The sequence below is a fragment of the Haliotis asinina genome, chromosome 7 (genome assembly GCF_037392515.1).
Source record: "Haliotis asinina isolate JCU_RB_2024 chromosome 7, JCU_Hal_asi_v2, whole genome shotgun sequence".
Taxonomy (NCBI): domain Eukaryota; kingdom Metazoa; phylum Mollusca; class Gastropoda; order Lepetellida; family Haliotidae; genus Haliotis; species Haliotis asinina.
The window spans coordinates 2471005-2489323 of record NC_090286.1 but is presented as its reverse complement, the minus strand read 5'-3'; the positions used below and the strand labels follow the sequence as shown (position 1 = coordinate 2489323).

The 18319-nt window shown below is 39.2% G+C and overlaps 1 protein-coding gene across 1 annotated transcript in view; it reads left to right on the top strand.

Annotated features, from left to right (window-relative positions):
• Window positions 1-16001, top strand: part of LOC137292171 (receptor-type tyrosine-protein phosphatase alpha-like) — a 31151-nt gene extending 15150 nt beyond the window's left edge. Inside the window, exons 5-28 of the mRNA XM_067823729.1 lie at window positions 2453-2587; window positions 2709-2855; window positions 2978-3124; window positions 3237-3386; window positions 3640-3777; window positions 5007-5109; window positions 6296-6357; window positions 6556-6617; window positions 6684-6824; window positions 7197-7284; window positions 7900-7976; window positions 8101-8137; window positions 9251-9348; window positions 9818-9943; window positions 10244-10392; window positions 10976-11111; window positions 11405-11548; window positions 11647-11683; window positions 11818-11882; window positions 12359-12484; window positions 12874-12999; window positions 13914-14053; window positions 14522-14654; window positions 15470-16001. Of these exons, the coding sequence (XP_067679830.1) occupies window positions 2453-2587; window positions 2709-2855; window positions 2978-3124; window positions 3237-3386; window positions 3640-3777; window positions 5007-5109; window positions 6296-6357; window positions 6556-6617; window positions 6684-6824; window positions 7197-7284; window positions 7900-7976; window positions 8101-8137; window positions 9251-9348; window positions 9818-9943; window positions 10244-10392; window positions 10976-11111; window positions 11405-11548; window positions 11647-11683; window positions 11818-11882; window positions 12359-12484; window positions 12874-12999; window positions 13914-14053; window positions 14522-14654; window positions 15470-15541 (2639 nt within the window). The 3' untranslated portion in view covers window positions 15542-16001. The remainder of the gene's footprint in view (window positions 1-2452; window positions 2588-2708; window positions 2856-2977; window positions 3125-3236; window positions 3387-3639; window positions 3778-5006; window positions 5110-6295; window positions 6358-6555; window positions 6618-6683; window positions 6825-7196; window positions 7285-7899; window positions 7977-8100; window positions 8138-9250; window positions 9349-9817; window positions 9944-10243; window positions 10393-10975; window positions 11112-11404; window positions 11549-11646; window positions 11684-11817; window positions 11883-12358; window positions 12485-12873; window positions 13000-13913; window positions 14054-14521; window positions 14655-15469) is intronic.
• Window positions 16002-18319: the final 2318 nt, after the last annotated feature.

Here is an 18319-nt window from a genome sequence, read left to right as displayed (position 1 = left end):
TACCTCAACTTCTGGTCTGTTCACGGTTGGACAGGAAACATCTTCCAGATACTGAAGAATCTGTGATTTAACAGATGGTCGTAGCATATCAAGATGAATTTGAGTCTCAAACTAGGAGAATCCATCTAACTTGTCTTCTCTAGTTTGTAAAGGCGAGAGAACAGATTAGTTATTCTTTAGGCTGATAACTTGCATCTTTTAGGATGACTGTGATTTCGTTTGCGGTGATGACATGAGTGACAGTTTGTTCTTCGTGACAGGCTCGGATAGTGCAGTACCTTTGCTGAACCATTCCTTGACAAAACATTCGCACTTATCATTCCCAAGGCGTTCAATGTTATTCAAGGTTTCTATAACAGCTGAGGCAGCAATGTCCCTTGTTGATTTCAAAGGAAGATCATGCCCATGCTCAATAAAAGGACTTCCAAACTCTCTGTAAGAACATTAACATCTGTGTAAAAAGATTCCTGCGTTCCTTTGATATGTTTATGGGATAGAAGAAATACTTAGAACTTTGAAAGGGGCATCAAATTCTTCAAGAAATCTGTTCCCTTCTGGACCGCCAACTGTTCAAGGGAGATGCCTTCTCTATAGGACCAATGACACCTCCGTCAACTTGTATGCTTGCATTATTCCTTTCATGAGCATGATCCCATGGGATTGCAGAATAAGCCCTCTCTGTCTTGTGAACAACAAAACTCCCTTTGTTGAACTCTTCAGTTGTGTTTGGTTGAATATGACTGAGATTTTCAGGACGGAACACTTCCAAAACAACTCAAATTTATTTCAATTGGCAGCTGTTTAACTTCAGAAATGGCTTGATAACAGAATCTGTTTTGCATTTCTGGCAAACACCAATCCATTTAAGTAGCATCTGTGGACTGCGTTTGAGTACTCATCATCCATGGAATATCGAAAAAATAAAACTATTATTTTCTGGAGAACGGAACAAAATAAAAATTAATTTCATCACACAATACTATGATCTATTTATTTGTAACAATCATTCTCACAGCTTATTTGTCATGATTGATTTTTGAGAATGTGAATAACTTGCTGTACTTGTGCTGATAAGAGAAATACTACATGTATTAATTACAATACAAGTGACATTATTTTGTTTAAAAACCAGTTGGCCTTTAGGAAAAAGTAATCTGTACCATGTATCTTGTACATTTTTGAAACTATTTTCTGAAACTATACACCAATCCGGATATATATATATATTATTTGTCTTGTCAAGTATTTAATTTCCCTGCAACTTGTTAGTGAAGAATTTCATCATGCAATCCCTGCAATCTGAAACGTGTTAGAATATCATTTTCTTAGTATTTTAACTAAACCTTCACTTGTAACATGAAAATGTACAATTTCACACAAATCATGCCATTGTCCGCTGGACATTACTGAGGTATTTTAATATAATGTCTGTGTACAAATATGGAAGTGACCAGTCTGTTTATTCAAAAGTTATCATTGAATTGAATCAAGATTATTCCAACTGTCTCTGTGAACACGGGTATGTAGAATACAGTTGTCCTCTTAGTAAAACTGGTCATCAGTCAAGTATAGAATAGTGCTTATCTGAACAAGGACAGCAGAGTGGAATCTAAATACCAGCTGTCTGTTTTCATTGAAACCGTAATCGAAAACATGGATCTTAAATTGTCCATTTACACTGTTAATTCAAGAATATAATGTAGAATCAACCAGGTAAACGTTTACTCATCATCTCAGACATGTTGTTCCTCCAGCATGGTTTATGTTTCCAGAATCTTACCAGAAACCAAATACGGTGCATAACGAACTGGGAATAAATTATAAAGTAATCATACCTAAACAAACGGAGGAGATTTCAGGATAACCGTATGTAAAGCAGCATCAAAGTATTATAAAACCGTTCATGGTATGGTTACATCTATAACAGTGCCTGCCACTCTGGACTATTACAGACACTAATTCCCAGAAACTGCACCGTCCTTACTACAGGATATGTTCATCGTCATGCGGTCACGTGTCTTACTTGTAGTTACATTGCAATAATACAATAGAGCAAATGAGTGCAATTTATTATAGGTCTCCTTGTTTAAAGCAATGGGTATTACACATAGTGGGATTTTGTACAGTTCAGTTCATATTTAAAGCTCAAATTGAAACCCGTGAAGATCAGGATTAGGACCAGTCTTCAGAAAGACATACTTTGAGAAAAACGGGACAATGGGCTCAGGTTGTCATACTTCAGTTTGTTGGTGCACGTCATCCCAGCTGATGCGATAACAATAATGTCAGTCAATAATATGTCTAGTCCAAATACCTGGAGTTGGACAACAAACAAACAGACATCTAGTTTGAGGGTAACAACGTTTGCATTGTCTTATGTTCGCTTTGAAACAGTTACACTTGAGTACGTTGCTTTGTTCTTCTTTGTTTACGATTAATGATTCAATTTCAGTGTGCAGCAATGGTACTTTCGGCGATGACTGTGACAACTACTGCCACTGTGACGGCGAGGTGTGCGACTACGTGGACGGCATCTGCCCCAGTGAAGTGTGTCTACCTGGATGGACAACAGAAAAGTGTGATACAGGTCCATGCTGTTGGAGTGTTTAAACCTGATGTGTGATCTTTTAGCAGATGTTTATGTACTCTATATATGAATGGTCTTTTACTTCACAATATCTTATCAGTATCACTGGTTTGCATTTCAGCATGTGAGTTTGGTTACTATGGGGCCAACTGTAACAAAGACTGCCTAAATAGGAACTGTAACGGAGACAACGCTAGCTGTGACCGTGTGACTGGACAGTGTGATGAAGGCTGTGCGGCAGGTTGGAATGGAACAGACTGTACACGGGGTAAAATATTTAGTGAAGATAATTTTCAAGATCTCAATATCCACTAGAGTAAGTACAAGTAAAACTTGACAATATTTGTGTCTACACATTCTCCTATTACTGCACGTTGCATTTATTCACAGAATGCCTACATTCCTACGGCGAAGGCTGTTCCAAATATTGCTCTGACAGGAAGTGCGTCGAGTCCTCGTCAGACAGTTGTGATCACGTGACCGGGAGATGTGAAGGTGGCTGCAGAAGAGGTTGGAAGGGTACAGACTGTACAGAAGGTTTGATGTCAGCCATACCAGTCACAACTGGATCACACTTATATTTTTTTCCTAAATTCTTAAAAACGTTCGTAAGCTAATACCTTTCTATTATATGCTTTCCTGTCCACAGTCTGTCCCTTAAATGTTGAGTATGGAGCTAATTGTGTGGGTAAATGCAGTACCCGGATGTGTGAGGGAGGGAATGACACCTGTCCCCAGGATACAGGTCGATGTGAGTCAGGATGTCGATCAGGATGGAAGGGAGAAGACTGCAGTGAAGGTAACCTACAACTACAAACATCAAGGCCACAATAACATTCAAAATTCTCCCATACAACCCACCGATAATATCGGCATTGTTATAAGATGCTCCCACACAACCCAACCAAATGCGGTGATAGGTGGACATGAATGAGAATTTCTTTATGATATTCATTTAAGAATTATCATACTGATGCTACCTAGCATAAGATTTTCATATCGTTTAATGTTGCGTAAACGCACAACAAAACATTTGAATCTTCTGCTTTCAGTGTGTAGTTTTGGTACGTTTGGCGCCAACTGTACTGGAGCTTGTGGTCAATGTGTGGACGTTAACGCCTGTCACCATGTCAACGGTTCCTGTATGAGTGGATGCAGTGACGGATGGACTGACCACAACTGTACACAAAGTAAGTGGAGGACGATATTGTGTAATTTGCTTAATATGTTTAAATCTTTCAACACGATGAAACCGGAAGCATGTGCTGCTGTGTCACAAAGACTCTGGGGTGACAGATGAAGCATACATTTGTAAAGAAGAACTTAAAATACCATAGCTCCTACATGCCATTCATCATTAAAAGGGCTACTCCTACTGGTAATACATAAAGACAAAACCAATTCACGTCCAAGCTAAGCACAGCGTAAGCGAAACTAGTGATTTTTGCCAGTTGTAAGAAACCATGATATCTAGATCTTATCAAGTTATATTTTAGGCTTGCGTACTCGGAATATTATGATGGTATTAAAACAAAGTGTGTGAGTAAGTGGGTGGGTGGGTGAGCGAGTGAGTTGATAACTAACGTCAGTGGAAATTGGGTTAAAAAATTAATCTCTACGAAACTGAAGTTTTAGTAATTAGACATGCGGGCATCGAGGGAAACGTGAGACGTGGACGTTACACCTCTCAGGGTTTCTACACATTATAGCTATGTAGGAATTGTGTTTTCCAAAATAGATTGTGTTGGTCGAAAGCTGTTCTTCCATGGGTATCCAAAGCTAGTAAAGACATTATACCTATAAATTAACTTAGCTGCCAAATATTCCTCCAAAGGCGTTGTTCACAATGTACGATATTTAACATTGAAGCTAATATTATCTTGGTGTTAGAAATCGGGTGTTAATGAATGGTTGTTTGTGGAAGGTTTCCAATTTTTGAAAAAATACTTGAGGAGTTGGCTCAAAGGCTACAAACGCTGTAATGTTAGGTACGTGGTCGCTTTGGTATTCTTCCCTGTATGTTCCTGTGCTAGTCCGTGGGATAGTTTAATAACAGTGTTGCAGTCCTTTGACAGATTAAGCAACTTATATTTAAGATGTCAGGAATCTCTGATCTTAAACTGTAAGTGTATGTTTTATTTAAAATGTTCTTTTTGTATTAGCTGCAATCGTTAATACCGAAAAAGAAATGAACATGTTATTCTCTGAGAACTGACCCATCTTTTTTGTTTTGCGAAACTAATATGATGGTGGAAATTGTTTTGATTGGAAATGCCAGTTTTACAGCAATAATATTCTACCAAACAATGTGTGCAGTATGGTGATTTATACACGTGCAATAGTCACCCTTATTAGAGGAGATAATTCTGGACCAATCTCTTTGTACCATTAATTTTCCACAGAAGATCTTCTGTTGTAGAGCTTGTTGAAGAACCGCCGACGAATGCAAGCATCATAACTGGATCTGTAGTTGCCGTCGTCGTTGCTGCAGTCATCGTCATCGTGGCCGTGGTCTTCGTGAGGTGATGAACGCTAAATGCTTATGTACACATGACGAAGTATTAAGTACTTTATTTATACATATTGCTGTAAATGTTTTAAGAAATATGCCCAGATTTTTAGACAATCTTATCGATTCCCCACGTGGAAAGAAACAAGATGATCACCCTTTCTACCATGTTATATTTTATATCATGTGATAGTCCGAGCAAAGGGTATCATCAATATATACCCATGACCATTAATAGAATATTTCATGTTGAATGAGAACGAAAAAACTTAGAGTTGTTGTACATACCTTGAAAACTAAATTCAGGGTTATTAATCAAAATGGTAATTGCAACATATACTTTGAGAGAACTACCTGTGCTAACTTACATCCTGTTGGTAACGTTGACCATTGGGTATCCCAGGTACTGTAATCATATCAGTAAACTTTATGCGAAACACAGCCCCATCACTGAACCAGTACTAAAACGCTCAGCTACACGGATTACCTGTAGGTGAAACACCACGTTAAAACAACAGGGACGACGGCCATCTTGGACGTTTTCAAGAATGTCATCCAACCAATCCACGTCCTAAAGGTGCGGTTTAAGACTGCACCAAGCTAGACGTTCCTGGTAGTGTCTGTCTGTAAGGAAAGGACATCTGATCAGATGACGGTCCTTCAGGCCGCAGCTTCCTTCTGATGCAGCTAGTGGATTTTCTGACTTCTTCTCTTCATTGCCATGAGAATGCCTGTTGCCAGATGAATTTGAGCATCATTAGTCACTGATCTCGCTCTATCTTACATCATCAGTGGCTTAAAATCGTGTAGTATGTTCCAGTATGCTGCCCCAGACTTTTCTTGCGTTATTCTCACCAGTATCAATAGCGTTATTCTCACCAGTATTAATATCTTGCCAATTACAGTGTGTTTTGCCTCTTTGCAGCACGTGAACATGTAGCATACAGCTTATGCCATATTGTCTGAAGCACGCCCTTGCAATGTGCAATCCAGTGTATTTGGGTATAATCGCCCATTTGGACCAAACTTCAAAATAATGCCCTTGGATTCAAATGCTGCTTAGTTGATGTTCGTGATTGTGTGTCCATAGATAATAGGTAGGTTCAAAGGCAATTACCGTGAATAATACTGCAAAATTATATGTTATCATTTAACAACTTTGTATTGTCATAGTGTTGAAAATAATCCTTTTTTTGCAGACGACGAAGAGGTCATCATAAAGAGTCTGAGAGACACGCTAGTATGGCTCAAATCCAGACAGGTTAGTTTGGGAATGACATCACGCATGACTGTATCCAGCATCTACGTAATCAGTCAGAAATATGCACCTGGAACCTAAACAACGGGTATTATTTATAGGGCCGTGTATTACGTCATATACGGCATTGTGTGCTGTAATATAAAATGTTTGAGCAATTGACTGACCTAACAAACAGGTACGTCTCTCTTCATGCAGAAGAGGCCACAGAGGAGACAGGAGTGGACAACCCTGTGCCTGTCCTTAGACAGGCTGAAGACGATGTTGAGGGGGAGGCCACTGAAGAGACGATAGTGGACAACCCTGTGACTGTCCTTATGCAGGCTGAGGACGATGTGGAGGAAGACCACAACGCCACGTACTACAACATAGCGAGAACTCCTGCTTTGACGGTGGTGTCTGTAGATCAGCTGGGGCAACGGATCAGGGAGCTGTATATGCCCGTCGGGGGATTCCAGGCAGAGTATCAGGTAAAACTGATTTAAAGTGGAAAACATCCTTTTTACATGTTAAAACATGAGATGATGTCCAGAAATTCACTGATTTTCGTAATTACAACTTCAAATAGATCAGAAACAGAGTATCAGGCAGAATATCAGGAAGACATCCTGTTTACATGTTAAATAATGTCCAGAAATTCACAGATTTTCGTTACAACTTATATAGATCAGAAACATAGATTAAGATTTGAAGTGCGTGCAAAATCAGCTAGTACATTCTTCTTCTGGAAACAGTGGTTTAATGGGTATAATCAGCATTATCAATGGCATTTCTTTCACACGTGAGAGGGTAGATATGATATATGATATATGATATGCATACATGATCTATATATTTGCCAGAAATTACCCTCTGACTTCACCAAATCTCACACGCATTCGCAACTGCCGGAAAACAAGGGGAAAAACAAATACAAGGGTTATTATCCATGTGAGTATACACTGACTTTGTCTGTAGCTTATGGAAACTCTTAGAATGAATTGTTTATTTGCGGTGCGTCTGAATGTGTCTTTGTGCTTAAACGCAATATATCGATCTGTATCTAAATAATCGAACCTGGTCCCCACAGCCACCATGTTCATCGAATTAAGCGACTGAGATACAACGACATGCTCTCGGTCAGAGAGCCATCAGCCTCATCCCCGAGCAATTAAATAATATTGAGATGTTGAAAGACATGGTCGTGGTTGCAAGGAAGACAAATCTAGCTCCAGATATATCACCACCTGAGAGTAGCATGAACTAACACGGTTGCTTCCGATTCTTTGCAGTAGTGGTAATGAAGTAATATTTTAGTTATCTTAAAACGGCATTCACTTAGTATCATTATGTTTATGCTACAGTGGCACATGTATACATTTTTCGGCTCTCCTAAAATTTACACTCCACAAAATGAAAACTAGTATGTGTTGATGAGCTCATGACTGTCCCACCTTCCATGTTACCCTAAATTAGACCTAATCTGGATATAACCTTGAGAATCAACATGCTGAACTATGACTCTAAACACTTGTTCACGTGACTCTGTTGTGTGTCGTTGTACAGATGACGATACCAGGGTGGTGTTGAAGGAGCTGCCAGACCAACCTGGTTCTGACTACATCAACGCCAGCTACATCGACGTAAGTAGGATAATGAACCAATACAATTACTACTGTGCAAAACGTCACACAAACACGACTTTCAGTTTCACTACATCATTTCGATTTATTAAGAATTCTCCTTTTGTTTGTTTTCGCTATACAGGGCTACTCACGACCCAAAGCCTACATTGCAGCCCAAGGTATGATAATCTATATTCATACTGATTTGAGACGAGTCTTACTGCTTTATCTGGTTAAATCTGACTGACATGAATACATGTTGGAAACATATTATTTACACAGGGGACAGTTACTAATATCACGTTTAGACAAGACAACACTTTCATTAAACGATGCTTCAGTTCAAGGATCACGTAGAGCTATGTAAACAGATGCCATTATTTGTAATGCATTGATAAAGAGCAGACACGTAAATGATTAAATGCACGCGTATAGCACAATATATGACTTGCATGGGGAATGGTTCTGATGCCTCGATGATTATGAATACATTTCACTTACAGTTGCACAAAACAATCACAGAACAAGGTTAATCAATTGAGTCTATGACCATCCCTATAGGTCTACAATACAATTGTATTTTGTGATTTGGAATAAACAACCAGGTTGAGGAATTTCTGTATCCCCATAAATATATATGCATACATCCATATTTGTTGAATATTTTCAAACACCTTCCGACGCTTATGGGATCCAGTTTGCTGACCAATCCGTCCGTCCCAACATTTCAATCTCGACCTTCAGTATGGTAGTTTGTTTGTTTCGTCATGATCATCATCCGCGATCATGATTCTTTCCTGAATCTGAATATAACACCAACATTTCTGTTAACGTCTCCTGTGCACAACCAGTAATGAAAAAGTAGCGCATAGACTGACTATTTCTATTCTTTGGTATGATTACGATGAAATATTTTCAGTTATCTTTAAACGACATGCATCGTTATGTTTCTGTTAGTTACTGTAGCACAAGTATATATATTTTCGATTGCCCTTTAAGCTTGTTTGTTTTCATTGCCAGGTACATATCACTCAGAAAATAAGGCGATGAAGTCAGACCAAATGTGGAATTAGGTTTTCTTGCTGAAGAAATAGTTTAATATGAGAGAGTGAGTGTTGTTAACGGAACATAGTTGTTATGAATGCTATTGTAGTCATTCGGGAAGTGATGCACCTTAGGAATTGAAACGGATGCTAACTCTAACGGTTAGTAGCAAGTACACAGTGGACAGCTGCCGTAGAATTGCATATTATATATCATATCATAAAGCCTTTGCCCTGTAATACGCACAGCTCCTAACGCAAAGACATTACCAGACTTCTGGAGGATGATCTGGGAACAGAACTGTACGAGAATTGTCATCCTGACAAACCTCATGGAAATGGGAAGGGTGAGTTCTAACAGCAATACATTAAGGTTCTTGTGTGTTCCAAATTTTCAGGTAAACTTAAGTAATTCGTTAAAGCTGAAAATGGTAAATCACCTGGAATATACAGGTCCTGTAAAGGTCTAAGTCACAGCAGCATCAACAGTGACAACTTCAGGGTCACACTCCAGGAGCGACGTGACATGTATATTTCCTTTTGAAAATAACCTGATAGTTACTCGCGATAACGTTTGCAGAAAGTACCGAACCCGGTATTAGTCAGAAAGCTAAATATATTGAAAGAGTAGCCAAGGTTGAAGACGCATACTTTCCTTACTAGAACGTCGGGCTTTTTAAGACAAAGCGCTTGAACAGCCAGAAGCTCGGTATTGCTGAAAGACATGAGTTAATAAAGAAACGTGGGAAGTTTAACAGAATGACGAAACTTCCCCACATATTCATGTTTTCTCACCTGAGTGCTGTTGTCTGCCAGGTCAAGTGTGAAGCATATTGGTCAGACACATCGGACATGCTGATAGATGACTTCACGGTAGCTGTGACCAGCATCAGCGTGCGAGCTCACTGGATTGTCAGGGAATTACAAGTTACACAGAGAGAGGTGCGTACACTCAAATACATGATTCTCTGAATAGCATCGTCAGTACATGTCAAACATTTATTGGCGAGAGTGAAATGTGAGAGCCTTCGACCATCGGATGGAGAAGGGGAAGACTTCTCCCCACCCTTCGGTATCGGGTTTTACTTTCCCACCCTCGGAGTCATGCTTTATCATACACGTAATGTTTAAGTTTCTTATTCTGAAATAGCTGTTGCAAGCACACTCCTAAAGCATCTCTTTTGTCAGCTTAATGTACAGTGTGATCTGACGACACAATATACTTGTTACGTGCAACTTCAGACAAACACAAGTCGATGTTTCCATCATTTCCACTTCACAACATGGCCGGACCACGGTGTCCCTGAGGATTCGGCCTTGACTGAGTTTCTGTGGCTGGTCAGGACATCATGTGACACACAGGATGATGATCCGCTACTGGTTCACTGCAGGTGCGTGTTTTGGTTCATCATGGATGAAGACTTCTGTGTATATGTATGCTTCGGTTTTACGACAATTTGTGGTAAAAACATACGCAAGAAAACCAATCGACATGTGTTTGCAGCGTCATTCCAGTTTTGTGCCGTCCGAGAGTGACACATGTCGTTTTGTAAGCATAATTCATTATTCATCTACAAACTTGCATTTAATATTCGTGGAGGAATTTACGGCTACACATGTGGAATACAAACTGCAACTATCATCAGTTGACTTCTTTTATGTTTGAAGAATCTTCAGTTCATCATCAGTTCAACGTCACCAGAAGGACATGGCGTCTATTTTCTAAGGTCATACGCATGGCAAACAGATCCCCTTACTTCTAACAACTGTAGTTGTGTTATGTTTATATTCCGGTACTTGAAAGATAGATTTTATTCTTCCTTCCCGCAAATCACTGTTTCAAACATAATTCATTATTGGGATGGCATTCTAGAAGTAAGTAATTGGTAATTCAGAGATGATTCGTTGAATACCTCAAAATTTGACACTTTTTACGTTCTTCGGAAGTAAATGAACACATCGTAAAATGTGCAGTGCTGGGATCGGCCGTACAGGAACCTACATCGCCCTGGACTACCTGCTGGACCAAGCTCTGGCTGAAGGTGTGGTGGATGTGTTTGTTTGTGTCTTGGGGATGAGAGACCAGAGGAAGGGCATGATACAGACTAAGGTAAGACACTATAACGACATATTGCACTGTCCTTGATGTTAGTGTGCCCAAATTGCCAAACAATATCTTGAACTTTGACATTGATCCATCTCAGATTTTTCTTCCATCATTAAAGAAACTGGACCATGACTGACAGGAACGTAGGGTTTTCGTACTCAACGATACATGTGACATTACACTGGTTAATTGGAAGAATTTGTGTGTTCTTGGCCAAAATACCCGATACGTGTACACATATGTCGCTGTGAACAACAGTTACTGTTTTATACAAATATAACTTGTAATTCCCCCAGGAGCAGTACATGTGTGTTTACTTCGCTCTGTATGAAGTTCTGGAGTTTGGAAACACAGCCTTGGAAGCAGACGAATTTAGGAGAATCGGAAATTTGAAGAAGCTGTTTGAAATGGGACGCATGTCTATAACAAAGTTTATACAGGTATTTTACAGTTTCGTTGAAATAAAAATACTCATCATTTTGCGTCCAAAACCCGGAATCAGATACCAGTACATTTACATGTCTCTGTGTCTTTTTAGAATTTGAACAGACAAAGAAACTCTCAGTCGAAAACCGGTGAGTACTTCAATCATCTGGTATAGCAATATATTTTAAAGAGATTTACTCATAAACCAAATCATCAATAAACACATTCAGTTACCGTTTTATATAATTCATATAACAGGTATTCTTATGCAATCAAATTTCAGGAACCGTTGTGAAGGGCCGTGTGTGGGTCAATGGTCGCTCAGACATCATGGCTGTGATGACGCCGGTAATGACATCATCTATTTCGTTGTGAACACACTACTTACGAGTAGCCTGTTTGAAGGAAGGGTGTTCTTGAAAGAGCTTCTGATTAATTGGTACTCTATGAAACACTGTTGGGAGAAACTATCTGCAGTCTGAGCGTTTCTACTGCAGTATATGCTACTTTATGATTTTCTTAAAACATTTACAGAGCATGTGTTCTTCATCTTAATTTGAAGGGTATCCCTCTATCCATATCTATTCTTGTCCATTGACTCTCCTATGTAGTCTAGATCAAGTTATTAAGCATCCACACTGTGCATCTGTCAGCTCGGTATGATGCATCCCATCAGCTAATAATAACCTAACATACAATTTCACTGTAACACACAGGAAGCTAACAGAATCCTGACACAAACACAGCTTCTCTGCATAGTCTTTCTTAACGACCATAGGTTTACAGAAGAAACATCCAACTTCATTGTATGTTGTATCATTTAGTCCCACCTGTCCATGAATGGCTACCTGTTAACTGAGGCCCCATCCGTCACCACGGCGTCTCTGTTCTGGAACCTCACAGAGGAACAGGAGTCTTCCACAGTCATTGTCCTGCCAGACTCGCACCAGGTAGCAAACTGCCATTTCTAATGCCCACGTTCAAGGATGATGTAATACTGTTCATGTAACTTCCAAGCATGCGCAGTTGATCCTATTTAAACTTACCTACACGTTAATGATATAAAGTTGTAATGTGAGATGTAAATACAAACGTAGATAGAAACTTCAGAATGAACTTGCTGACTTGATTGTGAAATGAAGTCGTGCATAATGACCAATGTAACATTGTAACGATGGCACAAATAGGTGCAAATATCCCATGACAATCTAATAATTATTTTATTTGTTTGAAGCGTGTTTGGTACATAAGTTAGAAGAAAGAACACGACTGATGTTGTGACATTTCAAGATACATATAAGTATGAAATCAAATGGCAGTTTTGATGACGCGGTTGCAGCGTCTGTCCAGTTTTGTCCCATCCGAGGGTGACAGCTTAGATCTGAGTCCTGTCACAGTGAGATGTTCCACGGAGAGCACCATCAGTCCAAGCATCGTACTCAGAAACATACACAGGCAGATGGAGGTAGGTTGTCATTAATTCCTTTACATGACTGAACGATACATATCTATATTCCTTACAAACGTTGGGGAATATAAACTTTTTAAGGATCAAAGCTAATTGCAAAAAAGGACATACGTGCTGACTACAAACATCATATCCAAGACCGTTTATGTCTGTGATGCGTTACACCTCAGCCCATCCCACTGCAGCCACAGTGTACACGTACCGAGTGTCGTTCTCCATTTCGATATGGGATGCACGAATTTAAAAATATAGAAAACATAGTGCAAAGAGTATATAGTCTTGGCTTTATTCGTCTTTGAGATGCATGCTTAGAGTGAGTGGTTTAAAGAAACTTTGGCAATATTCCAGCCATATCGTGACTTAAACAATATATAGATTAACAATACTTACAGATAGATTATACATTCCTGTCAAGGACAGTAAAACCACTAGAATAATACAGATATATCATGTAAAATAGTAATTAAATCTCAAACATTTAAACTGTAGGGGTGCAATACAATAGAAAATCCCGTAATAGATCGCCAGTGACTGAAGGTAGATCACCATACAAATCAGAAAAGGACAAACTTTATGGATAAAGAACGTCTTCATTCTGTTGATGCACCAACGATACAAGAATCTGTATCAGAACAAAAGATCACATCCAGAGGGTTTGTCCTTATTTGACTGTCGTGGTGTAATGGAAAGCAAGTACAGCTAATGAAGATGATATGAACGGATCATTGAAAATCATTAGGAACACCGGTGTTCCCGAAAATAATAGGCGTCCAGAATAAGAACAAGATTAGAATATAGAACATCCAGTAGTTGGTTGTATTTGCGTCACCTGAACAAAGATCCAGTTGAGGTAAGATTGCAGGTCTACTTGTTAAATAGCCAAAACGTATGAGTGTATCACTTCTCAACAGAATTCTACGTCTGTTCTGGTCGATGTATACATCTTAAACAAGTCGCCAATGGAATCGCAAGACACTCTATTCAACCTCTTGGAACAAGTCGCCATTCGTACAACAGGCGCCAATACGAGCCCAGTTACCATCGTTTACCAGTAAGTGATGCGTTTCAAACAAACACTGCTTCAGTAAGCAATGCCTGTCTACTTTGTCATCGCTGATACATGTTAAGAACCAACACAGCTCTAGAGTACATATCTTTTGTAAGAAAAGTGTCATCACGTCAAAATAGCTATTTTGGTGAAACTGGTATTTGTAAGTATAGTAAAATATAATTATCATCGTTTGAGAAGAATAAAATGTATGAAGAAGGTTAGTTTAACAGTTTCCATTCAGTTTACTATTCAGTTTAGTGAGTCACAGTACTTTCTCTGTAGTAAACGGGAACAGTTCATATACGTTGACAATGCTTCCATTGTTTATCGAAGTTTTCTCTCTTTTGGGAAAGAATTACACATGAGTAGTCATAATCAAACATACAACTTTTTTTATAGAAGCGATTTCTTACGGATATATTGTCGCATTTATTTTCATCACCTTAATAATTACTTAATATGTTACAGAGATAACAGACAGAATGCCGTCATGACGTGCATCCTAAGCAATATCGTTCAAGGTCTGAAGTATGACAAACGAGCTGAGATCTACAACAACATGAGAGCGATGGTTCACTGTCTGGATCAGGAGATCACACACGTATGTCGATGTTGTTACAGATGTCACGGTGGGCAGTGTTGTATGGCCCATTTGACAGTGTTGTATGACCCATTTGACAGTGTTGTATGGCCCATTTGACTGTGTTGTATGGCCCATTTGACAGTGTTGAGATTCCTTCTGCCCACGTTGCGAATGTGTACACACCCTTCAATCGAAGATGCAGGATTTCATTTTGTATACGCAGTAATTATTGAATCACTGATTCAGCACATAGAAAATGACTAGTAATCCACTCGTGCCTGAAACGTTTACGGAAGCCATTTGCAATCATCACCCATTCTTGTGCCTGCAATACCATTATATTCGTTGCGATGAGAAGTGAGAAGCTAACGGCATATTTGTCACTTGTTTTTCGTAAAAATAAAAATTTGGTAATGGTGGCATTAGTGGTTTTAGGGCAGGTTATCTCATTGTTGTACAATTAGATTTAGAGTGCTTACGTGTAATGCAGAGATTCGGAAAATTTTTGCCAGTGAAACCTGGCATTGTATGCACATCAAAAGTGCCACTTCGTGACGTCAGTCGCGACTTTATATACAAGCGTATGTGATAATTAACGCAATCCACGAAACACTGTTATCCACGAATTTACGTTACGGTTCTGTACCCATTTACCGTTAAAGATGCGTGGATGTTCTATTAACATGATGTCCAACCATAAGTGTGACGTCATAGCTGTCCTCGTGCATGTTCATGTACAACTTACAAGATGGTCAGACAGCATGTTGATGTGAAGACTATTGGTTCGATTTCATCCTTTCACTCAAACTTACTGCACATGCATCTCCTTCCAGGATGACGTTGTCCTGTGCTACGACGTGGCCACAGCGTTCCTAGAGTCCCAGAACATCTACGCCAACATGTGATGAACACGGGCGCTTCTCACACTGACAGATGTATATATTGAAGATTTGTATGTTTTTCTCTCATGAGATCTATCCTTACTCGGAGATTTCGAGGTGTATTTACGTTAAAGTAGTGAGTCCATTGTGTATATTATGTAAATATATTGTTTACGAGCCTCAACTATTTTACAGATCACACGAGCACACCACCTAAGTCCTCTGGTACTGAATACCACGCTTTAATCAATAACCACCTGGTACCAGATGACGGTAGATTTATACATACATGTTGTCAGTACGTAACACCACCTGCTGACGTTGCCTGCCAAGATTCAGTATTGCTGTACTGAACTATTTGTACATTCATCAGATGTTATAGTGTACCAGTGAATATCTCAAAATATTACAAGACACGTGTTATGGATGTACAATAACAGGTGAGTGTGATGCACAACATGTTTAGACAAACATTATTGTTCAAGGAAACAATGTTTGTAAGTATGCTATTTCTAATTGTATCGGTTGCATGTGTGATGAATGAAATACATACTCAAACTGAAGTGTTTACAATCAGTTACATCTATCGATGTCTCTACGTGTCTTTACGTGTCTCTTCGTGTAGTCAGCAGGTTATTTCACTGAACAGGAAGGTCAGTCCGTAGACGTTTCGTCTCTTGTCTGACATCACCTACGGAAAAGACATAGCCAGGGAGGACGGGCAAAATGGGGTGTTGACATCTCACGCACCATAGAGTCTAGAGTGAACGTTCAATGTCTGACGTTCACACCTCTCTCCTCGTATGGTCTACTGGCTACAAACCAGAGTGAACGGTCAATATCTGGCGTTTACACCTCTCTTCTCACATGGTCTACAAGTTAACAACAAGAATGAACGGTGAATATCATTACACTTCTCTTCTCAAATGTCTAGAGGTTACAAACCAGAGTGAACGGTCAATATCTAGCACATCTCTCCTTACATAATCGACAGGCTACCAAATACTTGAATGGCGATTTTGATATGCGTTTCTAGTAGTTATTTAATGACTACACACCAAGTATAACCATCTTAGGCGGTTTCATAAATATCCACTGGTCTCACGACTGATCCTAAATGGTGCATGAATTCAAGCTTGACTGTATTTCAGTCTGAAAATAATCCTAAATATGAGATGAGCAGTCGTTTTTCATCCTCTCAATATTATCAGAGCTCGCCACTGAAACGACAAATAAAATGAACAGACTACATCTTTTTACACATCTGGGATCTAACTTCCGATCTGCTTGCGGGCACTCGCTCTATCAACTAGGCCATGGAGGCGATTTGTATATATTTGTACATGTTGTTTTGTTCATACTATGTTCATGCCTTATGAGACATTACAACTAACACACAAAGGATTCCGTTATAGGTATGAACCATTTACGTCGTTCCTGAACATCGTGATTGGGAACTTGCTCAAGGGCTCAACTACAATCTTGTCCGTTTTAACAAGTAAGCATGTTTCGTGGTGATACCAAATTGAAAGACACTATCCATGTTTAACTAAGATATCGAGACTAATTTATGAAATAATTAACCTAACAAGATCAAGGAGACAATCAATAAATAATACCGAAAAACACAAAATTAGGTTATTGCCATTACAACATCAACTCAACATTTTAAACGTTTGACAGAGCAATAAACAAAAGTTGTTAATTTATCACGTTTCAAGAATGTGTCAAAAGAATGTTGTAATAAAGAAAGAGTGTTATAAGCAGGCAGAAGGAAAGGCGATTCTATAAACGTACCCGGTCCGTCCTTGGAAAAATAGATAACTAGCATTTCCGATGAGGGAAGGAAACTCTTTCCGTCTTGTGTTCTACATTCGTCGACGATATCAATAATGTTCCGATAACTTTAAGAAAGCTTCTAACAGACAGCTCTCTGTATCAAGAGAGTAAAAGGTCTCAAACTCGGACAAGAGAACTTGGTTTCTGCAACATTACACGCAACATTTTCCCAACTTCTTGGTGACAGTCTGGCCTTCTTCTTGGCCTGTCAGTCCAAGGTCTGTCATCATAATCATCGATCTATGTCACCGAGATATGTGCATTAACCAAGCTGGCGATCCTGACACCTGACCTCGCTCTTCTGACAAACACGGATCATGGACGAGTGTGTGAACGTGTGAGTGTGTGTAATTTGCTTTTTTAATAAAACGCCTCAAAAGAGATACGAGATTGCTGTTTAAAGTCGACACCTACCTCGGACCTAGTGTATTTCATCCTGCCGTGCATGTAGTTGTGTTACCCATTTCTTGACCACACACACTATCGTTTCAAGACAGAGAAACAGATAAACGATTCAACCAACACTGTAAACATGTCATGTCTGTGAGGTATTGTACATGTTGGCCGGGTGACGTGGAATTACTGTAACACCACATCATTGCATTGATCATTATGTAATGTTATTGCATTCTCTGTCCTGCTGTGGGTGTGTGTCTGTGTGCTGGACAGTGTAGCAGGTGGGTGCTGACAAATCTACAAGGATTAATTCTTGAAAGATGAAAGTGTAAAGTTGAAAATGATGTGACTGGCTCACTAGCATAAAGACAGACAGTCAAGATCATTTTTAATTGTCAGTTGTCACACACTTGGTGCTGTTTGACAATAATATGTTACATCAATTTGTTTCACTTATCATCTGACAAAATGAATATGTATGCAGCGTTCTCAAGTCAGATCAATTTCTTCGTATTGATAATTTGTTCTTTGTGAATTACGCTATAGTTCCTCACAATACATACTGGT